This window comes from Pelodiscus sinensis, chromosome 17 (genome assembly GCF_052426305.1).
Source record: "Pelodiscus sinensis isolate ZL-2025 chromosome 17, ASM5242630v1, whole genome shotgun sequence".
NCBI classification, from domain to species: Eukaryota; Metazoa; Chordata; order Testudines; family Trionychidae; genus Pelodiscus; species Pelodiscus sinensis.
The window spans coordinates 33,996,974-34,016,121 of NC_143068.1; the positions used below are offsets into that span (position 1 = coordinate 33,996,974).

At 62.5% G+C, this 19,148-nt stretch overlaps 1 protein-coding gene across 2 annotated transcripts in view; it reads left to right on the plus strand.

The window, feature by feature from the left end:
- The first annotated feature begins 6,160 nt into the window (after window positions 1–6,160).
- The window catches only part of LOC102459969 (bactericidal permeability-increasing protein), a 32,292-nt gene continuing 19,304 nt past the window's right edge, over window positions 6,161–19,148 (plus strand). The window contains exons 1-3 of one of the 2 annotated variants that reach the window (XM_075900871.2): window positions 6,161–7,646; window positions 16,827–16,969; window positions 18,128–18,242. In XM_075900871.2, the coding sequence (XP_075756986.2) occupies window positions 16,867–16,969; window positions 18,128–18,242 (218 nt within the window). In that variant the 5' untranslated portion in view covers window positions 6,161–7,646; window positions 16,827–16,866. Of the gene's footprint in view, window positions 7,647–16,293; window positions 16,594–16,826; window positions 16,970–18,127; window positions 18,243–19,148 lie in introns of those variants that run through there. The other variant, XM_075900870.2, reaches the window with a different exon arrangement.

A 19,148-nucleotide genomic window follows, 5' to 3' on the forward strand; every position in this document is an offset into this window, starting at 1 on the left:
GGTGGAGAGCTGGCTCCTTGTCGCCCCTGGCTCCCCTCTGCCAGTCTGGGGGGTGCCTCTGACCAGTGCTTGCTGTGGGGCTTTGCTGGACTTGGCTCTGTGACCGGAGCTGGTCACTTGTCAGGTGGGGGAGCAGCTGGCAGCTCAGTTGCTTCCACAAGGCCAGGCTGCCTACATGGGTGCTAGTCTGGAGGCATGTGAAGAAGCTGGTCCCAACAGGTTTGGGACCCTAAAGTGGGGTGTGATCCCCTTTGAATAGGTCACCAGGCCTGGCTTAGACTTGCTGAGTCTGGCTACCCAGGGCTGCAGGCGAAGCCAGAGGGATTCTGCCATGTAGGTACCAGGCCCTTGGCCTTTGAGTCCTATCCCAGAGTGGTAGGGGTCAGGCTGGGCGGGCACACCCCCCCCCCCCCATCTCCAGCAGTAGGGCTTGGGAGGGCTCTGCTCTTTCCCCAGGGGTGGTGATGGGGGGAGGCACCCCACTCTGGCCTCTGCCTCCACTCCCCTGGTGCCTGTTGAGCAGTGGGATGACTCCTGCAGTGAGGGGTGACTAGACTCCCACAGCTGCTGTAAGCCCTGGCCCAGCTGGCCAGTTTGGGGACCGTTCCAGCTGGGTTGGACAAATCCCTTGATCAGAGGTGTTCAAAGGTACTCTTCCCCATTCAACTCCAACCCAGTTTGGGAAGGGGGAGCTGGGGGAGGTGCTCAAACAGCTACCAGCAGTCAAAAGCTACATCTTGAACTTTTTAACCCCACCAGCTGGGCCATGAATTGCCTCCTGTCAGACAGGAGTTCTTGCTTTGGCCTCAATAAATGCTAATTAGTGCACCCCACCCCAACCAATTCATCTGAAGAAGTAAGTTGGACCCCCACAAGCTTATGATCCCAGCTACCTGTTTTGTTAGTCTTTAAGGTGGTGCAAAGCTATTGAAGTGTTTCCAGTTAGACTCTCAGCTACCCCTCTCGAGCTCTGAAACCCCTTAACCTGGTGGTTCTCCAACAGGGGAGACCCCCTCAGTCTGTTCTGCACCCTATCCTTAGCCGCACCTTTGCTGCAGATTTGTACTGGGTTCACTGATCACCTGCCCCCTTCTGCTATCTCCTAGGCTGGGCCAAATAGCTAACACCCACCGATTACCCCCTTCAGAGGCTAAGCCTCCTCCCCCATCAAACTTTTCAAAACTTCCACCAACAAAACTTCTAGGTGAGGGTTTTAACCATCTTCTCTCCCCCCCCCCCCCTACAAAGCGAGGTGCGAGGCTCTAGGCAGGGGGTAAAACAATTCTGCTCCGAGGTGTTTGCTGTTCACCAGGCCCCCTCCCCCCAGCCCCACTAGTGTAGCAGCTGGGTGTTCTCAGAGCGGCTCCCTCGGCAGAGTTGCTCTGTTCCTCTTCTTTCCCTTTTGGCTCCCTCCCAGCCCATCTGGAGCCTGGCTCGGCCTGCCTGTTTGTTAATGTTTCAATCAGCTGGCTGCTGCGGAATGTGCAGTTACTTAACCTGAACTTCCCCAGGTGTACACAGGCGCCTCTCTGTCTGAGGCTGCGGGCCCTTCCCAGGCCTTTGGCACAAAGCTGGGAGACACACACTCGGCCCCCCCCCTCGAGCACACACGGCTGCCTTGTGGTGCTCCCGGCCCACCCCACAGCTGCAGCTCAGCCCTGGGAACGCAGTTGCACAAGAGCCGTTACACACACACACACAACTCCCTCTTTTCAGCTGCTGCTTGGAAAGTACAGTGCTTCGCCACTTCCCAGCCTTGCCGGGCTGAGAAAATACGGCACCGCGCCCCTGGGCCAGGGCTAGGTCTTAGGGGCTCTAGCGAGTGAGTTAGAATCCTACGGCCGCTGGAAAGAATCCCCCCCCCCTTTTTTTTTTGCAGTGCTATCTCTTCCTGGGACTGTGATATGGCCCATAGGCCCCTGGGAACAGAGCTACTGGCTTGGATGGGGCTACCATGTGAGGGTCTGCAGGCAAAGGACAGGGAAATCGCCAAGGGCCCGGGGAACCAGGGAGGCGAGTGCAGCGTAGGTGGGGAAGGAGGTAGATCACAAGGAGAGGGCACAGGGCTGCGAGGCAGGAGAGCAGGGGTCTGTTTGAGTTCTGCCACCGGTGCCTGGTGTGACTGGGGAAGTCCCGTCACCGCCTTGCTCTGTGCCTCAGTTTCCCCAGAGGGAAAGGAGGCTCTGCCCGGCCTCCCGCTGGCGTTCCCAGACAGACGCGTTGGAAGTGCTTTGAGATCCCCAGAAGGGAGGCATTGGACAAGTGGGGGCGTATGGCTGGATGCTCTCGGGGCGTTACCCTGGGGAAGCCACTTAATCCCTCTGTGCCCAGGTTCCCCAGGGCAGCCCTTTCTCCCAGCCTCTGGCCAGCTGTTTCCCAAGGAGGTGCGGAGCTCGGCTCCCCACGTGAGCGTGAAACAAGCCCAGCTTCCTCTGCGGCTGGAGCCCTCTGCGCTGCGCCTGGCGCGGCTTTGAAGCACTCTAAGAATAGCCGGCTTCCCGGGAGGAAGGTGGGTGGCTGAACGGGATGGTGCAGCCAAGGGCCAGGAACAGAAGCGCAGCAGCCCCCCAGCCCTGGCTCCAAAGGGGCCTGGCCGAGGGCAGTGGCTTTTCTTTTCATCCAAAGGGAGCAGCATCTGGTGTGCGGCCGGGCCGAGGTTTTCCCCGGGGCTCCAGCTGGGCTGACGGAAGCAGAAGGGGCTTGTTGGAGGTCCTGCCTGGCGTCGGCGGTTCGGCCCCGTTTGGGAGGCAGGCGCCTGGCCTTGGCTGGGGCCACGGCGCTGCGGCTGGGCCTCTCGCTGAAGCGGGTGGCGCTCTGGCAGGGCCAGGCCAAAGGGGAGAGGGAACACGGGGCGCAGGGGACACGCCAGGGCTGCCTGCAAAGCCCAACAGGCAGCGTTGCACAGCGAAGGGCCGGGGGGGAGGAAATTGCATCAGAAGGGGGTTGTGCAATTCCAGCCGCAGCTGCAGGGATGCCTCAGAGGGCGAGCGACGCGCAAAGGGCACCACAGCCCTGCCTGACGCGGGCCCCTTGCATCCGGCAGGGCTGACTCACACACCCAGGCCTTCCGGGGCTCCAGCTGCCGCAGCTGGCTTGATTGGCTCCCAGAGCCTGGGCATGAAACTCCCTTCCAGCTCCCTGTGTCATTCGGAGCCAAGGCGGGGGCAGGGGGAGTAGCCAAGGGGTTCCCGTGGCCAGCTGGGGCCAGGGAGAACCCGACACCCTGGCTAGAGGGACCTTTGGTTCTTATTTCACCCCCACCCCGTAAGTGAGCCGTGGGGGATGTGAACCAGCCGCACGTCCCTGTTTAACCCCGCACACGCCGGGCAGGCTCAGGACCTGGCTGTAGTGAGCAGTGACAGTCGTGCGACTGGAATCCCGAGCACTGTGGCCCCTTGTAGCCCCGGATGGGCTAGACCAGCCCATGTTCCACCAGGGCGAAGGCAGGTGGGTGGGTGGATGGGGAGGGACGGAGCGGGGGAGACGTCCCCTTGTGCGAGGCTGCAGGGGGGCAAGTTAGCGCCCTGAAGGGGCTAGAGAGCCTCCTTCCCCCCCACCCCCCGTTGCAATTCTCAGCTCCCGTCCTCCCCCACACTTGTGGCTCGGGGGCTCTGCTGGTGCAGCAGGAATTTGCAGGAGAGTTTGCCGTGGGGATGGTGTTAGTCTCCCCTCGTGAAAAAAGAGGCAACTCCCCCAACCTCTCAAACGTGCCACGGCCCGGTCTACACCGGCCATACCTCTTGTACCAAGGAGCGACCCCAGTGCAAGCGGAGGCGGGGTGTGTGCGGGCACAAGGGGGAAGTTACTGGGGGAAGTCACACCGGCCCGGCCCTGGTGGGTCCTGGCAGCGTGTCTCCCTTAGGGCTGGCTGGGCTCAGACAGGGCGAATGCCTTGGTAGTTCAGAGAGGAATGCGGGAGGGAGTGTGTGTATAGGTGTGGGGGGGAGGGGAGGTTTGAGTCCTTACCTAAAACCACCCCCTGTTCCATGCATGCAGCTCTGGGCTTCCTGGATCTGGGTCTCTGTGGAGGAAGATGTTACCCAACCTGGAGACAGAACAAACAAGGCACAAGCCAAGCCAGGCGGAGGCTCTGGGTGGGCCTGCGGGTGCTAAGCTTGCAGTGAAGAGAACTGTGAGCTAATTAGTCAGGGAGCAAGAAACCCAGCAAGGGACTACGTGCTAAATGGGACAGTCTGTGAAAATGACTCATCATTGGAAGTAATAATAACCCAATTAATATTTCCACTTGGACGCCACCTTTCATCCCAAGGGATCCCCAGCGTGCTTGGCAAACTAGGTCCAGCGTTCATTGAATCGGCCCCTGAAATGCAGCCACCTCTTGGGTGGAACCTGGCCGCTGTTTACCACAGGTTGGGATGTGAGGTGAAGAAGGCTGCTAGCTGGACGTGTGAGCAGACAAAACCCCCGTCAGGTGATTTTCTGTTGGGTCAACTCCTGCTCCCATTGAATGATCCCAAGGGACAGGGCGGCAGCTTTCGTCCCAGGGCGAGGCAAGGAGAGAGGGCGTGCAGGGTTATGATCAGCAGGGATGGTCTAGGGCAGGGGAGGGGAACCTAAGGCCCAGGGGCCGACTGCAGCCCCCGGCTTGCCTGGATCCAGCCCCCGAGGCTCCGGTCTCCCCCTGGCTCTTCACCCCGCCCCCACCCCACTGCAGGGCTGGGGCACACAAAATCTACTAGGCAGGGTCCCCCAGGTGCTGGGGTGCAAGGGGAACGTGGGGCGGGTCTTTCTGCTTCTCAGTCGGGGGCCACGTCAGTGAGGGGAGTTCTTTCGCTTCTCACTTGTGTGTGGCCCCCGACTGATTTTCTGTGGGTCAGTGACCCCCGACCCACAAAAGGTTCCCCATCCCCGAGGCAATCCCTAGTCCTGCTGTGGGTGCAGAGGACCGGACTAGACGATCTCTCGAGGATTGCAGCTTGCAGCCTCTTGGTCACCGTCCCATGGGAAGGGCAGCAAAGGAGAAGCCCCCAAAGCCTCCGGGATTGAAAGCACTTGAGAAAGCAGTCCCAGTAGATCCATGGCCCGCGCTGTGGCCATGCTGAACCCGAGCGGGGCTTTTTCCTCACACGGAGCAACGAACGCCCGGGACCAGCGACCAGCGGAACTCACCGAAGCAGGGAGGACAAATGAGCTCGAGAGCCGAGCCGCGCTGCAGAAGACAGCGCTTGCAGGGGCGGCCGAGCAAGAGGAAGCTGAGGCTCGAGAAATGGGTGGGAAGCGGGTTGGACCAGGCACCTGCGCTTGCGGATGGAACAGCTGTGAGCATCCCCTGCCTCCGGCTGCATGCCCAGAGCCTGCCCTGGGAGGGGGCAGCCAGAGTTCCTGGGAGCCTCCCAAGAGCCGGGTGTCCAGGGTGGGCAGAGTCTGGCTCTGGAGTCACGAGGCACCAACGGGCCCCAGGTTTGTCACTCAGGGCCTGTCGAGCCGCGTTCCCTGGGGTTCTGGCGTCCGCCTGCCCCCCCGTGTGGAGGAGAACGAGGGAGCAGCAAACCCCCCAGGCACTGCCTTAGCCCCAAAGCAGGCCAGGCACTACCACTGCTGGGCCGGTGGCAGGTCTGAATCCTGGGCAACGGCGCCCCCTCGTGGCACCTCAATTTGTGACATGCTGGAGCCAGGCCTGGCCTAGTCCCAGGCCCCTGCCAGGCCTACACGGCCTTTTCTCCTGCTCTATTTGCGCCTTTTATTGCTAAGGACGAGGCCTGTCCCTCAGGAGGGTTGTGTCCACCGGGAGGGGCATGAGGCGAGCTGGCTTCTGTGCCTGTCTTGGCCACTGGCCTGGTATGTGCGCCTGGGAAAGTCACTGCCTCAGTTTCCCCACCTGACACCTATGGACTGTAATCCTAATCCCTCCCTTGGTAAAGAGCTATGAGTCTCGCTGGTGCCAAGGGCTCCGTGCGTGCCCAGGCTGGGTGTGTGCCGCACTGGGAGAAGACACAATTCCAGGCTCTTTCCTTCTGTTTGCTTTATTTGAGTCCTCTGGCCTCGGAGCAGCCTCTCCCTTGCTTTGCTTCCTGCCCAGTGCTAGATACTGGGGGGTGAGAACTCAGCTCCAGCAGTAGCCATGCGGAAGGGAGCAAAAGACGCAGAAGTGCAGCTCCGTTTCCTGGGCGGCCAATCCCCGGAGGCGCGGCTGCTCTCTTGAGACGGCCCGAGGAGTCTCCGTTGTGCCCTGCGGGTCATGGAAAAGAGGGAGGGTAAAACGTCACAATTGCCCGGCCAGCCCAACCCGCCTGCTCATTCTTAACCCCTGGCCGCTAGGAAGTGAGGCCGACATAGCACCATGAACGGGGACGGCCAGAGACCCCAGGGCGGGATGGGGAGTCGGGGGCCGGGGGATCTCGTCCTTCTCCGGCACAAGGCGACTGAGGTGCGGTGTTTGGGGCCAGGCTGTGTCTGCGCCAGGGCAGGACAGATGCTGGGGTTGACATAGCAGAGCCACCCCCTCCTAGCCCCACAAGCAGTGGCCCAGGACAGAGGGGCGGGCTGCTCGCACACACGGGTGTCCCAGGGCTCCTGCATGAGCGGGGCCGGAAGGTTTTCCTTTCCTGCGGGCTGATAAAAGGGGACGGGCGAGTGGGCCTGCCCCTTTGAAACCCAGCACAATCCCTGCCGCTTGCTGGCTCTTTAAGCTCCGCCAGGTGCAGGGAACTCGTCTTTCCACCGCCGCCGGCAGCCTCCCTGGTGAGGTGGATGAAAGGCCCCGGCGAGCTCAGCCCCACTCCTGCCTGTGCCCACGCCCTGCCGGCGGATGGCAGGGGAGGAGGGAGCTGAGCTGTTGATAGGTGCTGCCCAGGGTGGCCTTGACCTCACGGCCTGGCTTGGCAAATGCCATCAGAGCTCAGCACCCAGGCGACAATCGTGGGCCACTTGGCCTTACTGCGGGGCCCCTAGCACCGCCAACGCCTCGCCCGCGCCAGGCGGGTTACAGCCCGGCCCCCCCACCTGCCGCAGGCCGACAGGGGAAGGCGCAGCCCCTCCTCCGGGCGCTGTAATAAAAAGTGGGCGTGTCCTTCCTAGAAAGAGGCGGGGCCAACTCACCCCCTCCCCAGAGGCCACGCCCCCTGCTTAGATGTCCCAAGCATTCACCTGCAAGACTTGCCATTGCAAAGGGGAAAGGGCGAACGTGCAGAGCGAGTGCAACGCACAGGCGCTGGGGTTGTGTCCCGGTGTGTGCGCCTGGGCCTGCCTCTGTGTGTGTGTGTGTGTGCGCCTGGGCCTGCCTCTGTGTGTGTGTGTGTGTGTGCGCCTGGGCCTGCCTCTGTGTGTGTGTGGCTCCGTTGTGACAGCCTGACTCGAACCCCACCCCCACCCCGCCCAGCAAGGAACAAGCTAACGCAGCCTCGGGCACTTGGGCGGTTCAGCCTCCCCCCAGGGCCCTGGGAGCCCAGTGGTCAGCAGGGGAGGCAGGTTCCCCGGCAGGACAGAGGCTCTCCTCGTGCTGCTCTGGGACCTGGGCTGCCGGATTCTTGCCCCGGGCTGATCTCTGCTCCTCCGCGGCCGGGGCTGATGCTGGCGGCAGAAGGGACCCATGCTCTGGTTTCCAGTCGCCGGGGCAGCGCAGATGCTGCTCTCCCGCCCACGCTACCGAGCAGAGGCCTTTGCAGCTCTGCTGTGCTCTGCGGCAGGTGAGTGCCTGGCCTTTTGCAGCACAGTTCCCAGCTCCTACCGCTCAGCTGTTGCTTCTGGGGTCGGCCTGGCTCACGCCACGGGCCTGTTGCTGTAGCTGAGCTGGGGCCTGCCCAGCAGCCGCTAGGGATGGGGAGGGATGTGAGTCTAAGATCCCCCTGGGTTTGGGGTGTCTGTGGGATTTGGCCCAGCAGGGCTGAGGTCTGATCCCATCTGCTCGAGTAGACAGACCTGGCTGTGGGGAATCCACATACGGAACGAAAGGGTCGGGCATGTCCATCTGGGCTCACTCCAGGCTCCAGGGCCAGGCAGCCCCATTGGGGGACAATCCCATGGGGACCGGTCCCCACAACCTTGCGTAGCAAAAAAAGCAAACATGATTCTGGGCTGCATGAACAGGAGTGTTGAGAGCAAGGCACGAGGAGTCATTCTTCCGCTCTGCTCTGCGCTGATTAGGCCTCGGTTGGAGGATTGTGTCCAGTTCTGGGCCCCACATTTCAAGAAAGATGTGGAGAAATTGGAGAAGGTCCGGAGAAGAGCAACACGAATGATTAAAGTCTAGAGAACATGAGCTAGGCGGGAAGGCTGTTTAATCTGGAAAAGGGAAGACTGAGAGGGGACATGAGAGCAGTTTTTAAGTAGCTAAATGGATGTTACAAGGAGGAGGGAGAAAAGTTGTTCTCCTCGGCCTCAGAGGACAGGAGAAGAAGCAATGGGCTTAAATTGCAGCAAGGGAGGTTTTGGTTGGACATTAGGAAAAACTTCCTGTCCGGGTGGTTAAACACTGGGATAAATTGCCTGGGGAGGTTGTGGAATCTCCATCCCTGGAGATATTGAAGAGCAGGTTGGACAGATGCCTGTCAGGGATGGTCTAGATGGTACTTGGTCCTGCCGTGAGGGCAGGGGCTGGACTCGATGCCTTTCGAGGGCCCTGCCAGTTCTAGTGTCTGTGATTCTATGGTTCATTGGTTCTATCCCGTCCCCCGGCTGCTGAAACTGCTCTGCCTCTCTCCTGACTCGCTCCTCAACCCCTGGCTCCCCTAGAATCCAACCAGCCCGGAGTTCCCAAGGGAGGGAAAGCAGAGCCCACGGCACCGGTGGCAGCTTGCGCGGAAAGGAGCCGGGAGGGGATGGGGACAGTGTTCTGAAAAGGGCCCTAAGGGAAGCCACATCCCCGGGAACGGTGTTCCCAATGGGCGCCGCAGGGACGCGGCACAGAGGTCTGTGTTCTCCCCCCACCCCGCCCCCGGCGCTCAGCTGGCCAGCGGAGCTCACTGGAGAGCAGATTCTAACAGGATGAGCCACCCTAGGATTTGCCGAATGGGGGGACTGGCCATGTCTCTGCGTGCTGGGGAGCCACGGCCCACGAGGGGTGCCCCGCCAGCCCGCCACGCCTTGCCCGCTCGCCATGCACGCTGCCCTGCAAGGCCGGCGGAGCAGCAGCGGCTCTTCCAAACACTGAGCTCTCTGCATACCCGGCGGGGCTGGCAGTGACTCAGCTGGAGATGCCGGGACAGTGACTGTTGTGGGGATTAGGAGCAAGGAATCCAGGCATCTTTCTGGTTCAACCAGACCATCAAGAACTTGGGAAGCCTCGGACATCAACACAGGCCTTAAGAACAGCAGCTCTCCTGGTGCTGGGACTTAGCCCCACTGGGATCAGCCCGTTCAGACGCAGCGAGGGCTCTGGAAGCAAACAGGTACCAGTTGCATCCCTCTACCGCGAGGGCTCGGAGAAGGGAGACGCCCGTATTTAGGGGGGTGTCTCATCTTCGGGGTTCACATTTCTGGGCCAGCGGCGATTCCCCCGTCTAGCTGTGCAGTGCAGCCGGGAGGACCTGAAGGACGGATGAGGGGCTCGTCTGGGCGGTAATTGTCTGCCCATAGTTGTGCAGAATGACTGGCTCAAGAAACGCTGCGTGGGTGACCCCAGCAGAGCTGGTGGGGTCTCGGCAGAGGGAGGAAGGGTGGGGGAGCAGCTGTGTTCCTCCCAGGGGTTGCAGTAGCTGCTCGGGGCGGAGCTGAGCATCAGGGACTTGGTCTCTGCTATAATAATAGGTTGCACAGCTCAACAGGCGCACGCTAGGCAGGAAGGGGCAGTGGGTGCACAGGTGATGGAGTGGGGGAGGTCTAGTTACAGTGGGGGAGGTCTAGGTTGCAGATGAGGACAAATTAGTTCCCTAGCAGGGTGGGGGAGCACTGGGTTGGGTTCCCTAGGGAGGGGGTGGAATCGCCATCCCTGAAGGGCTGTGTCTAGACTGGCAAGTTTTTCCGCAAAATCATCTGATTTTGCGGAAAAACTTGCCAGCTGTCTACACTGGCCGCTTGAATTTCCGGAAAAGCACTGACAATCTCATGTAAGATCATCAGTGCTTTTCCGGAAATACTGTGCTGCTCCCGTTCGGGCAAAAGTCTTTTTCCGAAAGACTTTTGTGCAAAAGGGCCAGTGTAGACAGCTCAGATTTGTTTTCCGCAAAAAAGCCCCGATGGCGAAAATGGCGATCGGGGCTTTTTTGCAGAAAACCGCGTCTAGATTGGCCACGGATGCTTTTTCGCAAAAAGTGCGTTTGCGGAAAAGCATCCTGCCAATCTAGACGTGCTTTTCCGAAAATGCTTATAACTGAAAACTTTTCCATTAAAAGCATTTTCAGAAAATCATGCCAGTGTAGACGTAGCCAAGGTGTTTAAGTCCCGGTTTGACCAAGCCTTGGCTGGGCTGATTTCATTGGGCTTGGTCCTGCTTTGGCCAGGGGGCTGGACTCGGAGATTCCTGAGGTCTCGTCCAGCCCCGGGGCTCTAGGATGCTCTGAGGGAGAGCCAAGGGTAGCCGCAGAAAGAGCGTCGTCCCTTCTGTGCACAGCATCAGCAGAAGTGATGGTGCATCTTCACCACACGAGAGCTGGGCCCGTGTCTGGGGACCAGCAGCCTTCTCCGGCCTTGGAGACAGGCTGGAAGTCAGGGGGGTTCAGGGAGGGCGAGGTCTGATGTAGCCTCCTATTGGCTGTGGGGCAATCCGGCTGGATAGTCCCTGAAAGCCTTCCTGCAAGGAGAGCTGGGAGGGGAGGGTAAGCCGGCAGCTTTCCCCCGCTCTGCTTCCAGCCTGCAAACGAGGCCTGGCAAAGCCCCCCGTTTGTCCCGCTGGCAGGGCACGGCCCTCGGACCCTGCTGGAGGCAGCAGGACTCTCTGCTCCTCTTGGGCAAGACACTGTCCGTAAGCGGCACGAAGCCTCGCGAGTGTGGGCTGGGAGTGCCGTTCACACTGGCAGCTGCTTCAGGCGGGTCGTGGCAGGGCAGACGTTCTAGAGGGGAGGCGATTTTCCAGGCCAGGTTTTTCCACTCTTGGCCAGAGTCGCTGGAGAACGACTCAGCCACGGCCTCCCCGCTAGCTGGGCTCTGTCTCGCGAGGCGGAGCTGGTGCCCGCACTACCAGGCGCGTGTGCCGCAGCTCAGCCAGGTCTGGCGTGGGGCAGGCGAGGTTTGAAAAGGCTGCAGGGATCTGAGCCCGACCGGTGCCACTTTCTGCCAACAGGGAAGTGGGCACTGACACGCTCGGGGTCTTATCGTGGGGCACAGCGCCCTGGGACGCCAGACCACGAGCTGAGTCGGTGGCAACACTCGCCTGGGGTCAGCGCAGCCAGGACGCCCGTGTCGGGGGGTGGCTCTGAGCGGTTATTGCTCCTGGAGACACTTAAGAGCCCATGGGAGGTGCCCCCCGAGCACGATGCCCCCCAGCCAGAGCGGGGCGACCACAGCAGGAGGTACCTAGCGCTGGGATGACCTGCGGTCACGCTCTCCCGCTGACGGATGTCTGGTGCTCGGCTTGCGACGTACGTAGGCACCGCGCCCCAAGCCCTTGGAGAGATTTCAGCCGGTTTCCATGGGAGGCGGCTGCGTTCGTGCCCTTGAGGATGCCCGAAGCCCCTTGCTGCCCGCGGAGGGCTTCCCAGTGACTCCCGACTGCACAGCGCCTGGCTGGCATTAGGTGCCTGCTCTTCCCTCCCTGGCAGGGATCTCGTCTGCGCCATGCAGGCTGAGACGGGGCGTGGCTCTGTGTGTGGCCCAGTTAGCAGAAGGAAAGGCAGCTCCCAGGATTTCCCCAGGCCCTGCTTTCCTTTGGCTTGCACATCGCTGGGCCCCAGGGCTCGGGGCCGGAAGCGTTGAGTGTGAGCGAACGGCCCTTTGCTCCGTCTTCGGCGCTGCACGGCCCCGGCTCCGGATTTGTGTCGATTTCTTTATCAGCCACGAGCGTTGGCTGAGCCGCTCCTGGGGCTCCACGGAACCTCCGGGCGGTCCTAACCCACTCACCTAGGCCACGTCCACACGGGGGGCTCAGGGCTGCATGAAGGGGGGCTAGGTGGGCAGCTGCCTGGGGTGCCAACCTATGGGGGGGCTGATGGCAGCTGTAAGGAGCACAGCGCACCCAGCTGCTCCGGCTGCGCGGTGCCTGATGGCAGCTGTAATGGGCGCAGCACGACCCCTGAGCGCCTGGCGCCTGATGGCAGCTGTAAGGAGCACAGCGCACCCAGCTGCTCCGGATGCGCGGCGCCTGATGGCAGCTGTAATGGGCGCAGCACGACCCCTGAGCGCACGGCGCCTGATGGCAGCTGTAAGGGGCGCAGCACGACCCCTGAGCGCCTGGCGCCTGATGGCAGCTGTAAGGGGCGCAGCACGACCCCTGAGCGCACGGCGCCTGATGGCAGCTGTAAGGGGCGCAGCACGACCCCTGAGCGCCTGGCGCCTGATGGCAGCTGTAACGGGCGCAGCACGACCCCTGAGCGCCTGGCGCCTGATGGCAGCTGTAAGGGGCGCAGCACGACCCCTGAGCGCCTGGCGCCTGATGGCAGCTGTAAGGGGCGCAGCACGACCCCTGAGCGCCTGGCGCCTGATGGCAGCTGTGAGGGGCGCAGCACGACCCCTGAGCGCACGGCGCCTGATGGCAGCTGTAAGGGGCGCAGCACGACCCCTGAGCGCACGGCGCCTGATGGCAGCTGTAAGGGGCGCAGCACGACCCCTGAGCGCACGGCGCCTGATGGCAGCTGTAAGGGGCGCAGCACGACCCCTGAGCGCACGGCGCCTGATGGCAGCTGTAAGGGGCGCAGCACGACCCCTGAGCGCACGGCGCCTGATGGCAGCTGTAAGGGGCGCAGCACGACCCCTGAGCGCACGGCGCCTGATGGCAGCTGTAAGGGGCGCAGCACGACCCCTGAGCGCACGGCGCCTGATGGCAGCTGTAAGGGGCGCAGCACGACCCCTGAGCGCACGGCGCCTGATGGCAGCTGTAAGGGGCGCAGCGTGCCGGGGGGGCAGGGCTGTGAGTACACTGTGCACCCAGCACACGCATCGCACGCCCGCTGCCCGGGGTGCAGGAATGGCTCAAGCCGGCCCTGATACTACTAGGACAAAATACACACAGCTCGGCCCCAGCTGACCCAGGTCAGCTGACTCAGGAATGGGTTGTGGGGCTCAGTAGTGTTGTGTCGACATCTGGGGCATGTCTCAGCTAGGAAACTATTTCGAAAGAACGAACGTCGATTGAATCACTCCCGGAATATCAAACTCGACCTAGCGCGCCCTTGCTACGGGGAAGCTTCCAACCGAGTCCGAGGGCGGCTCCGGGAGCGTGGCGGTGATATCTCGACTTCCAGGGAAGCACTGGGGAGTCGTTCGTTCAAACGACTTGGGGGAGTTGTTATTTCGAAATAGCAGCCCCACGACCGCTATTTTGAAATCACTCTTTCGAAGTTAGCGTTGTTCCCCCAGGAAAGCAGGCGTACCGATTTCGAAAGAAACAGCCCGTTATTTCAAAATGACAGGCGTGGCCGTGTGGAGGCTCCGCTTATTAATTCAACCGAAGGGGGGTTATTTCGAAATAACGCCCTAGTGTAGGCCAGGGCGAGGGAACCAGGGCTCTGGCATCCTCCCCCGCTGGGCCCAAGCCGAAAGGTCTCATGGAAGATTTTTGGCTCTGTAGCCAACAGCACCGGCGCAAGAAGGTTGCAGCCTGTACCCAAAGGCCGGCGAGGCTGCTTCCGAGAGCTGCCGTGAGGGGGGCAGCGACGGCTGGGCAGAGAGATCAGACCAGACTGTGTCGAACTGTAAGAGGCGCTCAGTATAGACCCCGGCCGTACTTCAGGTCTGGCTAAGAGAACGACCTGAACCTCCCCTAGCTACTCCCAGCTGATAAAAGAGGTCAGAGGAGGAAAAACAGCCAGGCTGCCAGGGGACTGTGGGAAGCCCCACCATCCAAGCCCGTGGGCGGCAGGTACGCTAGGCGGGGGGAGGCGTTGCCTTCCCAAAGGGCCAGCCTGGCCCCGCCCACGCTCCGCCCCCAGAACACCTGCTGTAGGCTCCTGGGGGTAGAGTGTTGCTGTTCCCAGCCCCCGCCCTCTCCATCCCCCAGGGCCGAGGAGGCTCAGGCCATGTGCTCCCCATGCACCAGGGCTGGGGAGGCTGAGCTGCACACATGCGTCTGCCCTTCTCCCCTCCCTGTGGCGGTGGGGGGAGCGCATGTATGGCCTGTGGTGGGGGCGGGTGGGGAGGTGGCTTGGCTCCTGTGGGGGCGGGGCCTCTGCAGAAGGGGCGGGGCCTCTGCAGAAGGGGCGGGGCTCGGGGGCTTGCCTCCTTCACTGCCCGCCCATGTCTGAGCAAGCCAGCACAGAACCCGGCGGAGTTTACCGCATGCAAGACGCTGCGGTGGGTAGTTGTGGGTCTGAGGGCGCCGGTGAGCGTAGACAAGGCCTTAGAGAGCAGACGGGTAAGGGGACAGGACTGTAGAATGATGGGACTGTAAGAGCTTAAGGAACTAACCGGAGGCCAGCTCGGCTCTGTCTCACGCTGAGGCAGGAGTAGGTGCCTCTAAGAGGTGTTTGTCTAGCCTGTTCCAAAAACCTTTCTGGGGTTTCCACCACCTCTCTGGCCCACCGGGTCCCATGCGTCACTCGCCGGAGAGTTGGATGTTTTTCCTACTGTCGAACATAACGGCAACCTAAGCTGACTGCGTCTTCTCCTGCCCCCGGTGCAGAAAATTTGATCGCTGTCTCCTTTAAACGTCTGTAAAACAACAGCTGGCAGGCATCTGTTCTCCCTGTCCTGTAACACCTGGACAAAGGGCCAGTCTATGACATTACAAGGTCGGGAATTCACACCTGAGAGGAGGAAATACTTTTACGTGCAATGGGAGAGGAGACGGTGGAACTCACCGCCACATGGAACCATTGAGGCGAAGAGTTTAGCGAGATTCTAAAAGGGATTGGACATACCCCGGATAACAAGCACATCCAGGGTTAGCACAGAATGGGGGCAGGGCTATTAAACCGCCCACTGCAGGGTTCAGCTGATTTCTACGAGAAACCAAGCTGAGCCCCACTAAAATGGTACGTTCTCTGGAGCAGGGACTGTTTTGTTCTGTGTTTGTCCCAGGGTGCCCCGGAAACATAACACATGGCATGTCCGCCTGAACCCCCTGCCTTCCTCTGGGGCTCCCACCTGCCCTCTCCCAGCCCGCCCCCTTGCCTGGGCACTCAGTGCCTCTGCTTGTCCTTGAAGTAGGTCTTGAGGCTTTGAGAGACCTGCAGGAGCAGGGGGAATAAAGATCAGAACAGCCAGACTGGGTCAGACCAAAGGTCCATCCAGCCCAGTATCCTGCCTGCCCACAGTGGCCAGCGCCAGGTGCCCCAGAGGGAGTGAACAGAACAGGGGATCCTCACGTCATCCCTCCCCTGTCACCCACTTCCAGACAAACAGAGACCAGGGACACCACTCCTACCCATCCTGGCTTATAGCCATTGAGGGACCTAACCTCCATGAATCTAGCTAGCTCTTTTCTGAACCCTGTTAAAGTTCTAGCCTTCACCGCATCCTCCGGCAGGGAGTTCCACAGGTTGACAGTGCACTGAGTGAAGAAAAACTTCCTTTGGTTTGATGCTGTGGGTGGAGGACCCCGATGCAGGAGCCAGCCCCCCCGCAGGCGTGAGGCGAAACAGCCCTTGTGGACCCACTGCCAGCTCTGTCACAACAAGGGGACAGGCGGGCCCAAACTGAGGGAGCAGCACGGAGAGCTCGGTGCTGCTTGGGTTTGGCCCAGGGTCCCTGTTCTGGAGGGTCACAGTGGCTGGGGGTCATGGCGGGGCACTGAGGGGAGCAGGCCCAGGGTCCCTGTTCTGGAGGGGCCGCAGGGCCAAATCTGAGTGCGCAATGAGGCAGCAAAAGCTGCTTCTCACTGCTGCTCTGGGACCAGCTCCTGCACCAGGCCTCCTCCACCAGCGATGTCTATGTAGGTGCCACTGGATTGCAGCTAGCACAAGGGGGCCCAGAGAATTCTAGGTCTGGGTGGTGGATTCTCCATCCACCGCCTTCCTCTGCAGTATCAGGTACGTACCACCGGCCCTGTGAGAGTCACTGGGCTAGGGGCCTGGGATTGTGTCGTGGGACTGCTCGCTCCTAGACCGTGACAACTCATTCCAGCCACCTGGCTGCAGCTCTGTTGCCTGCCTGAGTTTTTAGGCAGAGGGGTGATTGGCTAGCAAACAGTGAGCCATGGGCCCTGGGCACCTGAACTCCCCGCCTGCTCTGCGTGGGGTCTGGGTTCATGCACAGAACTGCCACTTCCCCAACTGCTGGTGTGTGAAACCTCCCTTCCCTCCTTTGCAAACTGCTCAAAAACAGATCAATTGACTGCGGCTTTCTCTTGGTTTCCCCTCTGAGTCACGGTGTGGGGAAAGGACGGGGTTTCCACCACGGGCTGTAGGAAGGAACAGCGTTTTAGCGTCACAGGCGGGCTCACGGCGGCTCTGGTGCAAGTATCGGGCGCAGTGGGAAGCGCGAGGGACAAGGCTTGCGTGTGCTTTCCAGCCAGTGCCCCATATAAAATGCGGGGTCGTGACTTGGGTTTATCCCTGGGTGCGCACTGTAGCCCTCTCAGCGTGACGGGTCTCCCCAGGAGCTGAGGTACTGGCAAGGGTGGGTTGTGTTCTTGGGTGCCCAGGCTGTCGGCCCTGTTCCAGGCTGGCCAGGCAGGGCTGTGGGAGGGAGAAAAGGGGTTTCTCGTGGACCTGGCTCTTGGGGCAAAGGACTGGCCCAAAGTCCTGCTCTGCAGTGGAGCTGGGAATTGACGAGGCCGGTAGCGCCGAGCTGGGTGGGGGCGCTGGGAGCGCTGCGAGCTGCACATCTTCCTTTCCCAGCTGCAGGGCGTGAGGAGGATCCCAGCGCCGGTCCCCGAGGATGGTTTGGGGCCTGGTCCTTGTTCTGCTGGGCGCTTGCTCTGGGGCGGAAGGAGCCGATGCCGGCGTGAAAGGCAGAGTGACGCAGAAGGGCCTGCAGTTCGGTCTGTGGCGCTGCGCGGTTACTAACCTGGTCGTCTTTCACCCGAACCGCGGCCTGGGCTCTGAGCCCAGGGCTTGCCTGCTCCCCTCGGGGCCCCGCCGTGACCCCCGGGCCTGCTCCCCTTGGGGCCCCACCGTGACCCCCAGCCTGCTCCCCTCGGGGCCCCACCGTGACCCCCAGCCTGCTCCCCTTGGGGCCCCACCGTGACCCCCAGCCTGCTCCCCTTGGGGCCCCACCGTGACCCCCAGCCTGCTCCCCTCGGGGCCCCCCCTGTGACCCCCGGCCTGCTCCCCTCGGGGCCCTGCCGTGACCCCCGGCCTGCTCCCCTCGGGGACCCCCTGTGACTCCCTGCCTCTTCCCCTTGGGACCCCACCGTGACCCCCGGCCTGCTCCCCTCGGGGCCCCCCCTGTGACTCCCTGCCTCTTCCCCTTGGGACCCCACCGTGACCCCCAGCCTGCTCCCCTCGGGGCCCCACCATGACTCCCGGGCCTCCTCCCCTTGGGACCCCCCTGTAACCCCCAGCCTGCTCCCCTCGGGGCCCCACCATGACTCCCGGGCCTCCTCCCCTTGGGACCCCCCTGTAATCCCTGGCCTGCTCCCCTCGGGGCCCCCCTGTGACTCCCGGGCCTGCTCCCCTCAGGACCCCCCTCCGACCCCCAGGCCTGCTCCTCTCAGGGCCTCACCGTGACCCCCGGGCCTGCTCCCCTTGAGGCCCCCCTGTGATCCCTGGCCTGCTCCCCTTGGGGCCCCGCCTTGACCCCCGGCCTGCTCCCCTCGGGGTCCCCCTCTTACCCCCAGGCCTGCTCCCCTCAGTGCCCTGCCATGACCCCCAGCCACTGTGACCCCCGGAACTGCTCCCCTTGAGGCCCCCCTATGATCCCTGGCCTGCTCCCCTCGGGGCCCCGCCGTGACCCCTGGCCTGCTCCCCTCGGGGCCCTGCCGTGACCCCTGGCCTGCTCCCCTTGGGGCCCCGCCTTGACCCCCGGCCTGCTCCCCTCGGGGTCCCCCTCTTACCCCCAGGCCTGCTCCCCTCAGTGCCCTGCCATGACCCCCAGCCACTGTGACCCCCGGAACTGCTCCCCTTGAGGCCCCCCTATGATCCCTGGCCTGCTCCCCTCGGGGCCCCGCCGTGACCCCCAGCCTGCTCTCTGATTCCAGGTCAGCAGTTCGGCCTGGAGCTGGCGCTGGCGCTGCTGAGGAAGGAGCAGGTCCCGGATCTGAATGGTTCATACAACTTGCCCCTCATCGGGGTCGTGGGCTACTCCGTGTCCAGGTCAGAGCCCGGCTCCTCCTCCCTGGGGCTGGGGCCGGGGCGCGGCCGTCCCCCCACGCGAGCGGGGCTCCCGGGCTGTCTGCACCGGACACCGCGGGCTCCTCACTGGGGCTCCGGGGGCCGCTGAGAGGGGCTGCGAGAGCTGGTTTAGTGCTGCCCCCCACACCCGCCCACCCACGGCCTGCCACCCTGGGGGCCCCGAGCCCGCATGAGAGGGGGTGCAGCCAGGAGGCAGGAGGGGGTCTCATCGAAGGGGGGTGCCCTCTGTTCCAAGCCACAGATCCCGCCACGGGACCGGCTTCCTGAGCCGAGCCGGCACCATGGGGCCGAGGGGCGGCCCAGCTGTGCAGGCGCCAGTCTGAGATGCGGGTTCAAATCCTGCTCCACCTCCGCCCCAGGCCCCCTGTGCGCCCTTGGGCCACGTGCCTTGTGCAAGGGCAGTGCAGCCCCCCCCCCCCCACACACACACACTGAAATTCTGGGGGGGGGCCCTTTCCCTGTCCCACATGAAGGGGATGGGCCAATGAGAAATCAGGACCTGAGAGTGACAGTCTCCAAGGCCAATGCGGAGCAGATAAAACTTTAGGGCAGTCTGATTGACAGGGCCGGCCGGCCAATGAAAGAGTCAGGATGTAGGGCCCTGTCCTCCAGGTGAGGGGACAGAGGGTCTGGGCTAGGGGAGCTGAGCTGAGGGGTGAGCAGGGCCAGGGCTGGGGAGACCAGGAGCTGAGGCTGGGGCCGTCCTAGAGAGCCCGGCCCTGACTCTCTAAAGCACGATCTGAGCTCCCCCCCCACTCCCAGGACACAGTTGCAATAAATGGCCCTTTGCCCATGTGGCTAAAAGCAGTGCGGCTCCCCCAGTGCTCACAGCCCTGGCTGACCCCCCCCCCCACGCACACGCTGGCA